Here is a 14,827-nt window from a genome sequence, read left to right as displayed (position 1 = left end):
GGCTCTGAATCAGGGCCTGTGTGTGACTCTTTTTCAGAAGAGATTTATTTTCTTGCCATACTGTCATACAGGCCAGCTTTTATGTAAAGCTTATGAGATAGTTGTCACATGCACAGACCGACCAACCATAGCAATGTAATCTTGTAAGTCCTTCAAAGTTGCTATTGGCCTCTTGGTAGCTTCCCTGCTCAATATCCTTCTGGCTCTGTCATCCTGTTTGCAATGACAAACCACTCTAGGCAAGGTGTTGGTGGTCCCATACGCTTTCCACTTCTAAATAATACTTTGAACGGAACTCAGCATTTGATCTCTTTTTGTATCCTTCCCCTAACTTGTGCTTTTCCACAACTTTATCCCACAGCCCCTTTGAAAGCACCTTTAGATCCACAGCGAATTATTTGCATTACCATGTAGTACTAAGCAATGGAATCGTTAAGGTACAGGCGGTTTTATTATGAAGTAATCAAAACTATTACAACTGATGTCAGGTGGTGGTCAATTAGCTTGTTGTGTGATTTGCAGAGGTCATCGGTAACTGAACAAGTTTATAATGGTTACTCTAATGGTATGGTAGTTTCATGCAAAATCATCACAAAAAAAATAACTTTTCAACCCGACCATCTCATTCATATTTGGTAGGATGGTAGACGGCATAAAGTAACTTTCATATGTAAAATTTTAGCCCTCAGTGAAACACGGTGTTCATGCAATAGGGTAACAAACATGACAAAAAATTAAAAATTTATGCTTGCAAGGTCAACTAAAACGAATCATAACTTTGCTTCTAATTGTGCTAGAACTTTCAAGTTGGTCTTGTTTTGAAGTTAAGGGTAAATAGTTTTCATAAAAAATAGATTTATATTTAAATATTGACTTATACATTTCAAGGTCACATTATGAAAAAAGGGGGATTTTTGGTTACTTACCGTTGAATCCTCTCTCTGAATCAGGCTGGGGACACTGGACCATGGGGTTGTAGATGGGACTGCAAGGAGCTGGCACTTTCCAAACTCTTTAACTTTAACCCAAGCTCCTCCCCTCTGCAACCCTATGACTGCAGTACAACTTCAAAAATGCCTGGTAAGGTGAAGCAGTAACGCAGTGAAAATGTTAAAGCAATAACCAAATTAATGGTACAGCAGGGACCAACGTTGTCAAAAATACAACGCAGCACGACTGAGCATGAGGGAGGGAACGCAGTGTCCCCCAGCCTGATTCAGAGAAAAGCATTTAACGGTAAGTAACCAAAAATCCCCTTTTCTCTTTCATCAAGGCTGGGGGACACTGGACCATGGGACGTTACAAAGCCAGCCCCAGGGGAGGGAATGCTCAGGCTGCCTTACCGGAGAACTGTATGCCCAAAGTGGGCGTCGCCGGAGGCAAAAGCATGAAACCTGTACAAACGCGCAAACATGTGGACAGAGGACCAGTTAGCTGGGCGGCAGACTTGTTCAGCCGAGGCCCCGTGATGCGCCGCCCAGGAGGTTGCCACTGCCTGAGTAGAATGAGCCAACACCCTGGCCGGTGCCAGCCGCCCCGCATCAGCATATGCTCTAGAGATGACTGAGCTGATCCAACGTGCAATGGTCTGCTTTGTAGCCGGCCAGCCACGTTTCTGAGCGTCACAGAGAACCAGTAGGGAATCCGTCCGATGTAGGGTCAAAGTCCTTTCCAAGTAGGTCCGCAGGGCCCAGACGACGTCCAACAGAGCTAGATCATCCAGGTCCTGGGAAGTCTCCGATGGGGAAAACACAGGACAGACAATTTCCTGGTTTAAGTGGAAAGCCGAAACAACTTTCAGTTTGAATGAAGGAACTGTTCTGAGAACCGCCCGATCGTCATGGAATATGAGGAATGGCGGTCTGCAAGACAAGGCCCCTAACTCTGAGCTTAGGCAATGGCTATAAGGAAAACCAATTTCCACATGACAAATCTAAGGTCCATGGTATCCAAAGGCTCAAAGGGAGCCTGCTTAAGAGCGGAGAGGACCAAGGTTAGATCCCACGGAGCCACTGGCGGCTGAAACAGAGGTTGAACCCGTAACACTCCCTGCAAAAAAGTCTGAATCTCTGGCAGGAGGGCCAGGTGCAGCTGAAAATAAATTGACAAGAGCCGAAATCTGTACTTTCAATGAACGAAGCCGCAAGCCGGCTTCCAGATCTCCCTGAAGGAAAGCGAACAGCCTCGGAATGTGAAACCGGGATGTGTGAACTTCGCGCTATTCACTCCACAAGATGAAGGTCTTCCAGACCCTGTGATAGCTGCGCAACGAAACCGGTTTCCGAGCCCGCAACATAGTACGGACAACAGAAGGGGAAAACCTTTTAGCTTTTAAGAGCTCGGTCTCAACAACCAGGCTGTCAAAGCCAAATCGAGGAAGGTCCTCGTGCTGAAACTGACCCTGGAGAAGCAGATCTGGTCGCTGCAGAAGGAGCCAACCGGGACCTATGGCCAGCTTGAGAACGACGGTGAAACACGACCTGCGCAGCCTGTTCGGAGCCACAAGAATCACCGGAACCTGTTGCTCCCTGACCCGCCAGAGTACCTGAGGTAACATGGGAATAGGAGGAAAAATATATGCCAGACGGAAGTTCCATAGAACGGTCATAGCATCCACTGCGAAGGCCATTGGGTCCCTGGATCTCACACAAAATCGGGGAACCCTGCAGTTGTGCCGAGACGCCATCAGGTGCAGCTCTGGAAGGCCCCACTTCCATACCAACTGAAGGAAGTCCTCCAGATGGCAGGAAGGTGGTCCTGCTGAGGAAGTCCACCTCCCAATTTTCCATGCCCGACTGCGTGCAGCAGGCTCGCCATAGCTGCCATGATCTTCGTGGAGACGCGTGGGGTTGTTGCCAAGCCGAATGGCAGGGCCTGAAACTGGTAGTGTGCCTGACCGACTGTGAACCTGAGGAAAGAGTGGTGATCTGGCCAAATAGGAACGTGTAGGTATGCATCTCTGACGTCGAGCAAGCCCACAAATTTGTTGCCAGACATTCCCTGGATCACTGATTGGAGAGATTCCATGGGGAAACGGTCCACCCACAGTCTGGTGTTCAAGGCCCTAGATTCAAGATCAGGCGATAGGTGCCATTGGGCTTCCGAACAAGGAAAAGGTTGGAGTAAAATCCCAGTTTCTGTTGCAATACCGGAACAATAACTCATTCCGAAAGCAGAGAACGGATAGCCTGTTCCAAGGCCATTCTCTTCTCCGCGTGCCGGGGAAGGCCAGTTGCGGCGGCGGACCCCTGAGGTCGATGACAGACTCGAGAGACGATGCCCCTCACCCAGGGATCGGCCGTCAACGCCACCGACAGGTCCTTGAATTGGAGGAAGCGGCCGCCAGCCCCCCAACCGGCCTAGGCGGGCAGAGACCCCGTCAGGTGGTAGGCTTCTCAGGAGCCTTTGCTCCCAAGCACCTGTAGGCACCAGAAAACCTGCCCCATGGAGCCGAACCCCTGCTGGGGAAAAATCATCCCAGAGCAGCCTGACCTCTAACCGATGCTCCCCCTCGAAAGGAGGAGCGAAAAGCAGTTTGATCAAGAGCGTGACAAATGGATAAGAAGTACATTAAAGCTGGGTACATACTAGACGATATCTTGAGCGATTTGGCCAATTCTGACGCATCGTAAAAAGTTACAGACAAAACTAGCAACTTTGGCCACAAAAGTGTGAAAGTGTGCACCGAGAACCGAGTAGACCAGTAGCTGTTCAACTGATTCACCCTGTTGAGCCACCGGGATAGGATCAGGCACGGGCTCGCTCAAAGCAACATAAGATTGCTTAATTGTAGAAGTAATCCAGCGAGCCACAGATTGCTTCGAGGCAGGCCAGCCCCAACTGTGAGCGTCAAAGCAGACCAAGAGATTTCTGACTTCCAAATGGATGCAGTTTGGTCCACACAAACCTGCAATGCCTGGACAACATCCAAGAAGCAGGGAGGGCTATCAGGGTCAGAATATCATAAAGCCAGTAAAACAATCTCCTGATCTTGGTGGAATCAAGATAACACCCTAAGTTGAAAAGAAAACCACTGCTCAGTCACAGTGGAATGGGGTTATAGGCGAGGACAATGTAAAAAATTAAGGCTGCAGATGGACTTCAGGGTCCAGTCTTCAACTCGGGCAACGCCAGGTATCCCAGCTAGTAGACTATATGTATTGAAGATTCTAAAAATATTTCCAAGTGAGTAGAAGCTAGTTGAGACAATAAATGGTTTTATGACATGGAATATATATAAATACATACACAAAAGGAAAGTAATTATAATAACAGAGTGGCAGTGACCTTTACTGTCTTTTAGCTCTGGAAGGTCCATTTCCCCGTTGATGTCTTGACCTTCTACGACTTTCTTGTACAAATTGATGGCGCGAGATAAATTGTCACTAGCTTGAAGGATGTCCCCTGTATAAGTGACCCAAGAAATAGCCATCAATGTAAACATTTAGGAAATGAAATCCAACATGTCAAATGTGTTACAATGTTAAACAGATAACAAGTAAATCCAAACGACAATAACATCCAAAATTCAAATATGCAACAAGGAATACACCCCCATCAATCATACGGAAATCCAAATATACACAGACATAATAATCTCCTACCCAGGCTGCTATCGTTGTCTTCGGTTTCACTGGCCATTTTGAACAAGGTGAGTCTCTTGGCTTCACATCTCTCAAACAGCTCCTAGAGGAAATTCAGAGGAATTGCCTAGTTACTGTATCTACAGTAGTTGAACCACCTGAAGGATAATGCAACACTTGGAATTTTTAAACCATATCCTCACATCTACATAAGACACTGTATATATCACACTATGAGAGGTATTCAATATGAAACGTTAACTTCATTGCCGAAGTTTACGTTTCATATCGGAGTTTTTTTCTGGTTAAAGTATCGGGCGCGCTCCCGCGTATCCCCGTATTCAATTTGAAATCGTCGAAAACGAGAACCTCCGAAGTTGGATTTGCGTAAAGTTACGATTTTTTCCATAAAAAATTTGTAAGACCCCCCTAAAGTTGTAAAAACATGGGGGATCACTATGAGTATGAAAATGGGTACTAGCATATTTTTAAGTCCCTAAAGTAAGTTTTTAAAAATTCTGCATTTGTGCACCTGCCGCTATAAATCTATTCTAGAAAACACCTGCCGCATACTTGCAGAATAGCCCTGAACCTATTTCCCTATTGTTTAACAATTTTTTCCCATTTTTTTTTTCACCCCAATTTTTAAATTAATTTTTTGGGGTGTCCCTATTTTTTTTTTTAAACCCAAATTTATTTTTTTTAAGGGTGTCCCGATTTTTGGTAGGACATTTTTTTTTTAACATTTCCTTTTAAGGGGACATTCCCAAAACTACAGGCTATTTATTATAAGCCTACACCCCCAAACCTCTATTCTGTATTTTTTTTTCACTTGCTATAGTGCTTAGAAAAATTATCCCTGTTTTTCAAAAAATCACCCTTGAGCCCATTTAAGGAAAAAAACGGGAATTTTCGGGAAATATGCCTGGGACCCCCCCTAAAGATGTCCTGACATGGGGGATCACTATGGGTAACCCCGTTTTTGCCTGCTTAAGAAAGTCGGGTTTTTAAATAGCTTTGCAAGGTGTTTTTTCCCTGCCGCGGCTATTAGAAACCCCGACTTCCTTCAGGAGTTAAAAATGGGGGTACCCATAGTGATCCCCCATGTCTAGACATCATTAGGGGGGTCCCTAGAATATTTTCTGAAAATGCCCGTTTTTGTTAACCTGTTAAAAAAATTTGTAAAAATTTAGAAAAAAATGACATAAGGCCCCCCCCCAAAAGCCAAACCAGCCCCAGGCTAGCCAGCCAGTGGTGGTTTCTAAAAATACGGGGAACAAAATGTGTAGGGTTCCACCGTATTTTAGAAACCAACACCAGGCTGCAGGGACTAGGGCTGGTTATAAATATAGGGGCAAAAACGACGTGGGGTACCCCCTATATTTAAGACCAGCACCAGACCCAACCGACCGGGGTGCAATGCCACAGCCTGGAGAACCAATCACCGGGGCTCCAGGTCCAAAGCATTACACCCCAAGTCGGTCAGCTCAAGCCGGTGATCTCGGGGGAGTCGGGGACCCCCCAAAAAAGGGTCCCCCCTCTCCAGAGCACCACAGGCTTACGCTGAAGCCTGGGGCTCTTCCCCATACCCCTTGCTTGGTGGGTATGGGGGTAATAGGGGGGCCAAATAATGTAACACTATTGTACTTTACAGTGAAACTACAAGTGCCAGCATGCCTGCCATTTTGCACTTGTGGAACTACAAGTGCCAGCAGACATGTGGCACCTGTAATTTCACTGTAAAATAAATAGTTAAAAAAAGACAAAACACACACACCGTGCCCAGTATAAGTTTATTACACACACCTACCCATTCACACATACTTACCTATACCAGAAGTTTCTGTCCCCTTGTCCAGTAGAGATCCATGGTATCTGGACCTGCAAGAAAGATTTCATACTCACCTATATCCAGCGCTGGTCTCCGCAGTAATCCATGGGTGTTTTAAAACAAAAAAACGTGTTACCCGATCCACGCTACAAGCTATGTGTATGTGTGTTGTCACACATACACATAGCTCCCGAATGGCCGCTGCCGGGACTTCACGGGGCATTGCAGTCCCATCAGCCAATCAGCGGCAGCGCTCACTGTAGAGCGCCCGCTGATTGGCTCCGGCAACTGACAGTTCCCACGTGGGCTGACTCACACACGTGGGAACTGTCAGTTGCCGGAGCCTATCAGCGGCCGCGCTACAGTCAGCGCGGCGCTGATTGGCTCTCAGGACTGCAATGCCCCGTGAAGTGCCGGCAGCGGCCATTCGGGGGCTATGTGTGTGTATGTGTAACAACACATATACACATAGCTTGTAGCGTGGATCGGGTAACACATTTTTTTGTTTTAAAACACCCATGGATTACTGCGGAGACCAGCGCTGGATGTAGGTGAGTATGAAATCTTTCTTGCAGGGCCAGCTACCATGGATTTCTACTTGACAAGGGGACAGAAACTTCTGGTATAGGTAAGTATGTGTGAATGGGCAGGTGTGTGTAACAAACTTATACTGGGCACGGTGTGTGTGTTTTGTCTTTTTTTAACTATTTATTTCACAGTGATATTACAGGTGCCGCATGTCTGCTGGCACTTGTAGTTCCACAAGTGCAAAATGGCAGGCATGCTGGTACTTGTAGTTCCACTGTAAAGTACAATAGTGTTACACTATTTGGCCCCCCTATTACCCCCATACCCACCAAGCAAGGGGTATGGGGAAGAGCCCCAGGCTTCAGCATAAGCCTGTGGTGCTCGGGAGAGGGGGGACCCTTTTTGGGGGGGTCCCCGACTCCCCCGAGATCACCGGCTTGCGCTGACCGACTTGGGGTGTAATGCTTTGGACCTGGAGCCCCGGTGATTGGGTCTCCAGGCTGTGGCATTGCACCCCGGTCGGTTGGGTCTGGTGCTGGTCTTAAATATAGGGGGGTACCCCACGTCGTTTTTGCCCCTATATTTAAAACCAGCACTAGTCCCTGCAGCCTGGTGTTGGTTTCTAAAATACGGTGGAACTCTACACATTTTGTTCCCCGTATTTTTAGAAACCACCACTGGCTGGCTAGCCTGGGGCTGGTTTGGCTTTTGGGGGGGGGACCTTATGTCATTTTTTTCTAAATTTTTACAAATTTTTTTAACAGGTTAACAAAAACGGGCATTTTCAGAAAATATTCTAGGGACCCCCCTAATGATGTCTAGACATGGGGGATCACTATGGGTACCCCCATTTTTAACTCCTGAAGGAAGTCAGGCTTTCTAATAGCCGCGGCAAGTGCATAAATGCGACTTTGAAGAAAGTGGTGCAGAAGAGCATTTCAAATTTTTTTTGGGGAAAAATAACTATGCCCAGCAAATTTGGGGTACTTGAAAATGGGGGTCAGCATATTTTAAAGTTGCTAAACAGACTTGAAAAAATCGTGAAAAACCCACTTGCGCAAGGAGCTGCAATTAAAAAACACCTGGGGCATACTTGGGGACCCCCCCAGAGTCAGGTTCGCTATTTTTTAACTTTGTTCCCCAACATTTTTTTTTTTGGCCCCCAAATTCAAAGTGCTTTTTTTGGGGTGTCCAGATATTTTTTTTTTTATTTTTTGACACAGATCGTTTCAAGGGGTCATTCTGAAGGGTGCAGGCTATTTTTTTTTAAGCCTGCACCCCTAAACCCCAATTCTGCACTTTTTTTCGACACCTATTCAATGGTGAAAACTTATCCCCGTTTTTTTACTTCGAATTTTCAAAAATGCGATAAGTCTTTGATATTGAATACAGTGTAAAAGTAAAACCTGCGATAACGACGTCATAATTGCGATATTAACGCAAAAACGATGTTATCGCACCCATATTGAATACCCCTGTATATATCCAATGCTCACCAGAAATAAAAATAAAAAAAATATTGGATTTAATATTTTTTTCTCCCACATGGCTGTATTTGTCGTTGCCATGTCTCACAATCCCATTATTCCTTTCTCAAACCTCCCTATTGACATAACTACCAAGATTACTATTTTTGTATTTAGAAGGTGAGTGAGTATAAACCTTCTATGGAAATACCAATTCAGTGATCATCCCTTCCATGTACAATGGTGGGTGCGGCCTAATGGCAGGGTTTAAAAATTTCACAGAGCTGGAATAATAGAAATACTCAAAACTCACTATATCATTATAGAGAAATAGTGTAAATAAAACCACTGCACTAGGCACAATTTGGTAGAGAAATCGATTGAGGATTAAGCGTCTGTAACTCTCCAGACAATGGGCCTGATTCAGCAAGAAACACAGTTACTTATACGCACGCAATCGGCCGATTGTTGCATTCTGTGCATGCATCGCAGTGCGCGTGCGCAATCTAGCTATTGCGATCGGGACTGCGATCGCAGAGGCTACGCAGACCCATGGCAGAGTGATTGATAGGAAGTGCCGTTTGTGGGTGGTGATGGGGGCGGTCGGGCTAACGAAGGCGTGCCAGTGCGTTGGGACGGCATTGCAGGAGTGTGCATTAATTATCCACTGTGATGCCATACGCAGCCTGAGGCCTCATAGTGTGTGCTGAAGTAATTCCTCAGTGAGGTCTGACCTCCCTTAAATGTGAGTATGGGTCCGATGTTACTCGATGTTACCGATTGTTTTTCTATGTTGTAACTCATTTAGGGTAACCTGCGCTCTGGGAAGTTTTGGACTAGGGGCCTGATTCAGACCCGGACGCTATGCCGCGCTCGCTCGCATTGAGCGATTTTTCACAATCTGCGCATGCGTATGAGTCGCAATGCGCGTGCGTGAACCAGTCATTGCAATGGGAAAGTGCTCGCCCGTAGCCGGCAGTTGGGCCGCTATTTTGAGTGACAGATAGTGCCGTTTGTGGGTGGTAACAGGGGAAGGTGCTTGTAAACGAGGGTGTGGATGTGCGAAAGCAGGCGTGCCCGACCGTCAGAACGGCGTTTAATGGGTGTGCATAATTAGCAAAGTAGCGTCATTACACACGTGACTGGGTTGTATTTTAGTCAGAACTGCTCACAATGTTGTGGTGGGAAAAGGCTACCACAAGCGCTGCGAGCAGCTCCGATGGCTGTCGATGTTCCCGATTAATCCTACAACTGCCGGATATGACGTGTGTTGCAAGTGGCAAAGGGGCGTCTTTATAAAGGTGCGAGCGCATAGTGCAGCCACTCGCTATTACTTAGTGGGCGGCGTTACGCGATGCAGTGCGAGCACATGATTTAAATAGCCGGCCCCTTTTAGCCAGCGAGCGGCCGCAAATAGCGTCCGGGTCTGAATCAGGCCCTAGGTCCACAATCTGTGGCAGCACCCAACAAAGAGGGGTCCACCTCTCTTAGACAATGGATTAATATAGATATCAGGTGCGCTCAACTGATTGGAATTTGTGTAAAAAAAAACTAGCCTTCGACTGTAGTGTAAAAACAAAAAACTATTTATTAATTTGTACAATATCTAAATCTATATATAGACCAGGGTAAGTGTGTTTGACACAGGTGTCAAACACACTTACCCTAGTCTATATATAGATTTAGATATTGTACAAATTAATAAATTGGTTTTTGTTTCTCTATGTTGTCCTCAGGCGCGTAACTAGAACTTTGTGGGCCCCATTGCAAATATTTTTAAAGGGCCCCCCAACTCAGGGTTGTATATACATGTATATACATATAAATATACACACTGGTAATATTTTATATATATATATATATATATATATATGTGTGTGTTACTGTGTGTAATATAACTCTAATTGTCATATTATATTTAAAAAGAGCGAGCAGAATGCAGCACCACAGTTTCTCTGACACAGAGTACCTCACTCTGTAGGTGCCGCTCATCGTGCTGCTGCTTTGTTGCACCACACGCGATCCTCAGGCTCTCACAGTCCCACTCCCTGGCCGCCGTCTGGAGGAGACTCACTACTGGCTCTTCAAATGCGCATCGGGGGACAGGTGTGGGGTGGAAGCACAGTGACCAGCCATAAGAAGCCCCCACAGTCACGGCCATCAGACCGCCCACCTGCTCGCCGCAGAGTACACCTAGCGCAGTGGTGTTACTATGGAGGGTGCAGGGGGTTGCTTGCTGGGCCGCCGGGCCCCATAGCAAGCGCACCCCCTGCACCCTCTATAGTTACGCCACTGGTTTCCCTAGTATACAGATGTCAGTAAGGGGAAGTGGGCGTCCTTATGTCAGGCTGCGATCGCAATGTGAATGCAAACATTTACATGTCACCGCTGATATTAGCAGCTGCGTTGTGTTTGTATAAGCAGAATAGTGAACCATGCTGAATCAGGCCCAATATCCTTAGCCCAGAACATTTAACAAATCACTACATTCTCTCAAATACATACATACAAAACTCCTACTATTATGAAATTAAAAACTGGAATATCCACATGATCTCAAGTTTTCTTTAACCATAAAACCCAATCTGTACTTTTTATTTAGGTCCCAAAACAGGTCTAGTTATAGGAACACCCCTTAACATGTCCTATTAGATTAGATGCACTGCCAATCACTCACCTTCATGAGCTCCTTGTCCCCTTCTGATGATTCTTCTTTGTTATAATGTATCAACATTTCTTGCAACAGCTTCACATTATTATTCACTTCCTCCAGAGTGTGGACACGCTTACTCACCTTCTGTATTCTCACTTCATCCTGAGGATTGCAGGCATGCAAGGATTTAGTATAGGAAGAGCATTTTAATATGGAAAGTGCTTCTAAGGCCTGGCTGGCAGAATAGTAGCATTACCATTAGAGCAGTGGTTCCCAAACTATTTCGAACTGCGGCGCCCTAGAGTATCAGCATTTTTTCAACGGCACCCCTGGGCCCAAATTTTGTTATTGCGAAATTAAGCAAAAATTAAATTAAGTAAATTGTGCTTATATGTCACCCATAGGTTCAGTTATGTGCTGGTTGACAGGGCTGCACTTCTTTTTGTCCACATTAGCACTGGTTATGCCTATTAAACTAACTAAAAATAATTTTATTTGGTACTGGACCACCAACCTGAGGCACCCGAGGCCCCCCAGGGTGCCATATGACCCAGTTTGGGAACCACTGCATTAGAGTAAATATGATCACACTAAAAACTCATTTATGTGTTGTTTACACACTCTGTTGAAAACATGCATGCAATTCTTATAAATTAATGAAAGCAGCTAAATAAATCACATGGCTTTTTAATAAGCACAATTTAAGCTCTGCTCTGTTAAGGGTCTTAACCACTGGCTCTACTAACTGACATTCTCCCACTCCTCCCTTTTCTTCTAAATAATCAGGAACAAGGTTAACAATTACTAAAACCGTTTACAATTTAGTCGTACACCCCAATGTTATTACATTATTAATTTTGCCAACATTTTCTAATTTAGACTTATTTATACATTTTTAACATAGGAAACACAATTCAATAATTTAATTCAGGGTAAAGTAAAATAAGTACACACTCACCTCCTTAACCATGGATTTAATCAACTTGTTCGCTTCTTGGAGGTCATCTGGGTTCTTACTTTTCAACAATTTGGCCAACAACTGGGAAATGTGGTAAAATGTACATACATGTAAAAAAAGGTGATATGAAAAGCAGGATGTAACACCTAACAAATATCCATTCTCCTACCTTAGACCTCTCTTCATCATCAAATATTGGATTTTTGGGTCGAACTGGAGGTGAAGGGATCAATGTGCAATCCGCTGGTATCACAGGGTCAGAGAGGACAATACCTAGGGAGTTGTGGAAAAGAGGCGCAAAGGTTGAAATGATCATACAGGGAAGATGAAGTAGTATTTACGTGTACTAAGAAAATATGTGAAATTATTCTGTATCATAACTGTACCTTAACCACAGTAATAACATAGATGGGGTCCCCACAGGAACCCTCCACCATTTGCTAAATTGAGCACGGCAGTTTCCTAGTGACTGACCTCTGCCGGACAGTCTCCATAATGATCTCTGAGCATCGGATGATCTCACACACAGCTAGCTCCTTACTTGAGGACTATGGCAATTTTCAATATAGGAGTCAGCTCTCATTTCTAGCCTAGTCAAATGATAAAGGGCAACAAAGGTGCCCAACAATTCTAAATATCAGAACTCTATTAAACTAAGGAAATGGCCGGTGTCCCAGGCAGGTGACGTCACTGAAACACTAGCACGAATAAAGGGCAAGAGGTTTAAAAATAAGTTAAGGAGGCTTAAAACAGATTTTCACAAAATATCTAGGGGGATATTTACTGAAGTGAGAGTTTTTAGAAGTGGAGATGTGGCCCATAGCAACCAATCAGATTCTACTTAACTAGCACCTTCTATAAGATAATAGCTAGAATCTGATTGGTTGCTAGGGACAACATCTCCACTTCTAAAAACTCTCACTTTAGTAAATATACCCCCTAGTGTGATAGCATACTGCTTAAAGTGCACCTGTGCCATAATTTTGGACTAACTGCTAGAACTCAATGCATTATGCGATAATGTGGATAATCAGTGGACGCTATCTGATGATATTTATGCTTTGCCCTTTCTGCTCCACTTGAGGTTTCTGTCCTCCTTGAGCCTATTAACCTTTTAGACAGGTTATTTAACTTATCATGAAATCATCACAAAACATCTCACCTTCAACTTAACACCTTGTTATCCCTTCATGATGCTCTTGGAATTTAACATCTAATTGCAAGCAGGAGTATTTTCTATTTTTAATTTGCATTTCTCTGGCATTGTGAGTAGACAAAAGCCATTTTTGCCTATTATATAATTTAGTAGATTTGTCCTCTGCAAGGTACAGAAGGAACAAGTCCTCAGCAGGTGAAACCCGGGACCACAGGCAGTATCTGGTCTGCGCAGGCGGGACTGCAACTCTAGCACTTCATCTGAACTGAATACACATATTTCCTTTTTACAGGTGCTCTCTCATCTGGTCCACACTGCATTCCCTGCAATGCTTGAGTAACAGGGAAGCTTTGTGGTTAACCACATACAGACAGCAGAGGCGCCTTCTTTCCTTTCTTCTTGTCTGCACACCTGATACCGGGACTCTCATATCCACCGTCCTATGTCCCAATGGCAAAAAGTCGAACAATAGAAGCCCCGGCATCCGGGGACCGGACATTATAACTCCAGTATAAAGAGAATAACCACAATCTGCAATATTCACATTATCTATACATCTATGTTGGGTAGTGTTTTTTTTACAAGACAGAGTGCATATATTTTTTGCTGTGTTATGTTGTCTTTGGGATTGCTCTTATTTTTCTTAAGGGAATTACCATATGATCGTACGATATCTTGTTTTCTATGATTATTATTATTTTTCCCTTAAGAAATGATCTGTGGTAGTTTCATACTGTGTTTGCCCTTAATGTGAGCAGGTACTGTGCTTAGAGATTTTATCTTGGATGAAACTTATTATTTTACAGCCTTAGAATGTTACATCCTATGTTGCTTATTTATCAACGTGTGATATCCTGTGGGGCACTCTCTGGTAGTCACGGAAGTTAAGTGTGCCATACGGGACCAACAGTATCTGACATTCCACTGCACCAACAACATAATTTGTGGGGCACTGCTCGGCGATTACGCAATTAAACACGCAACAAGTGGCCTTCATCTTACTACTGACCTGGCCCCGAGTGTACACTTTCTGTACTAATAGGATTGGCCTTTATTGGTGTAAAATAAACGACACTGTATCTACTATATAATCTATAAAGAGTTTAGTTCTATCAATAGGGTTACTGCATACTCTCACATAATAATTCATTATTGTGTCATTAATATTTTTGCCCTTCAGAGGAAAGAGTTTATTAATGGACATTACTTACTAAATATTCAAGTGCTATTCTAAAATATTAGGTATACTATCGTATATATTCACATAGTTTTTCATAAGCTGCTACAAAACCTATTTTATCTCAAATGAATCAAAGCTATGTTTTATACAATCATTTTATAAGCATTCCCCCAACAGGAGTCTTTTTCTTACTTTTGCACCTTGCAGAGGAGAAATCTACTAGATTACTTCACTCTGGGGAGCACCACCACCTTAGTTATGTAGTTTATTCTGGGGTGTGCCTCATTATATCGACAATGTATTGATCGACACCAAATGGTCGACAGGGACAAAATGTTGACAAACAAAAGGTCAACATGAATGTAGGTCAATAGGTACAAAAGGTAGACAGACAAAAAGGTCAACGTGGGCATGATCGACACTTTTTTTTCTAGCCCTAATCTTCACCCTAACCCTCCCCTTGGTGCCTAAC

At 44.2% G+C, this 14,827-nt stretch overlaps 1 protein-coding gene across 1 annotated transcript in view; it reads right to left on the bottom strand.

Annotated features, from left to right (window-relative positions):
- Positions 1-14,827, bottom strand: part of GGA3 (golgi associated, gamma adaptin ear containing, ARF binding protein 3) — a 109,446-nt gene that overhangs the window by 45,276 nt on the left and 49,343 nt on the right. The window contains exons 6-10 of the mRNA XM_088482576.1: positions 12,189-12,292; positions 12,020-12,100; positions 11,086-11,223; positions 4,605-4,686; positions 4,288-4,404 (exon numbers count right to left, since the gene is read on the bottom strand). Of these exons, the coding sequence (XP_088338702.1) occupies positions 4,288-4,404; positions 4,605-4,686; positions 11,086-11,223; positions 12,020-12,100; positions 12,189-12,292 (522 nt within the window). The remainder of the gene's footprint in view (positions 1-4,287; positions 4,405-4,604; positions 4,687-11,085; positions 11,224-12,019; positions 12,101-12,188; positions 12,293-14,827) is intronic.

Source organism: Taudactylus pleione, unplaced genomic scaffold (genome assembly GCF_031769625.1).
Source record: "Taudactylus pleione unplaced genomic scaffold, aTauple2 ptg000290l, whole genome shotgun sequence".
Lineage (NCBI taxonomy): Eukaryota > Metazoa > Chordata > Amphibia > Anura > Myobatrachidae > Taudactylus > Taudactylus pleione.
This window is presented reverse-complemented; position numbering and strand designations above follow the sequence as displayed.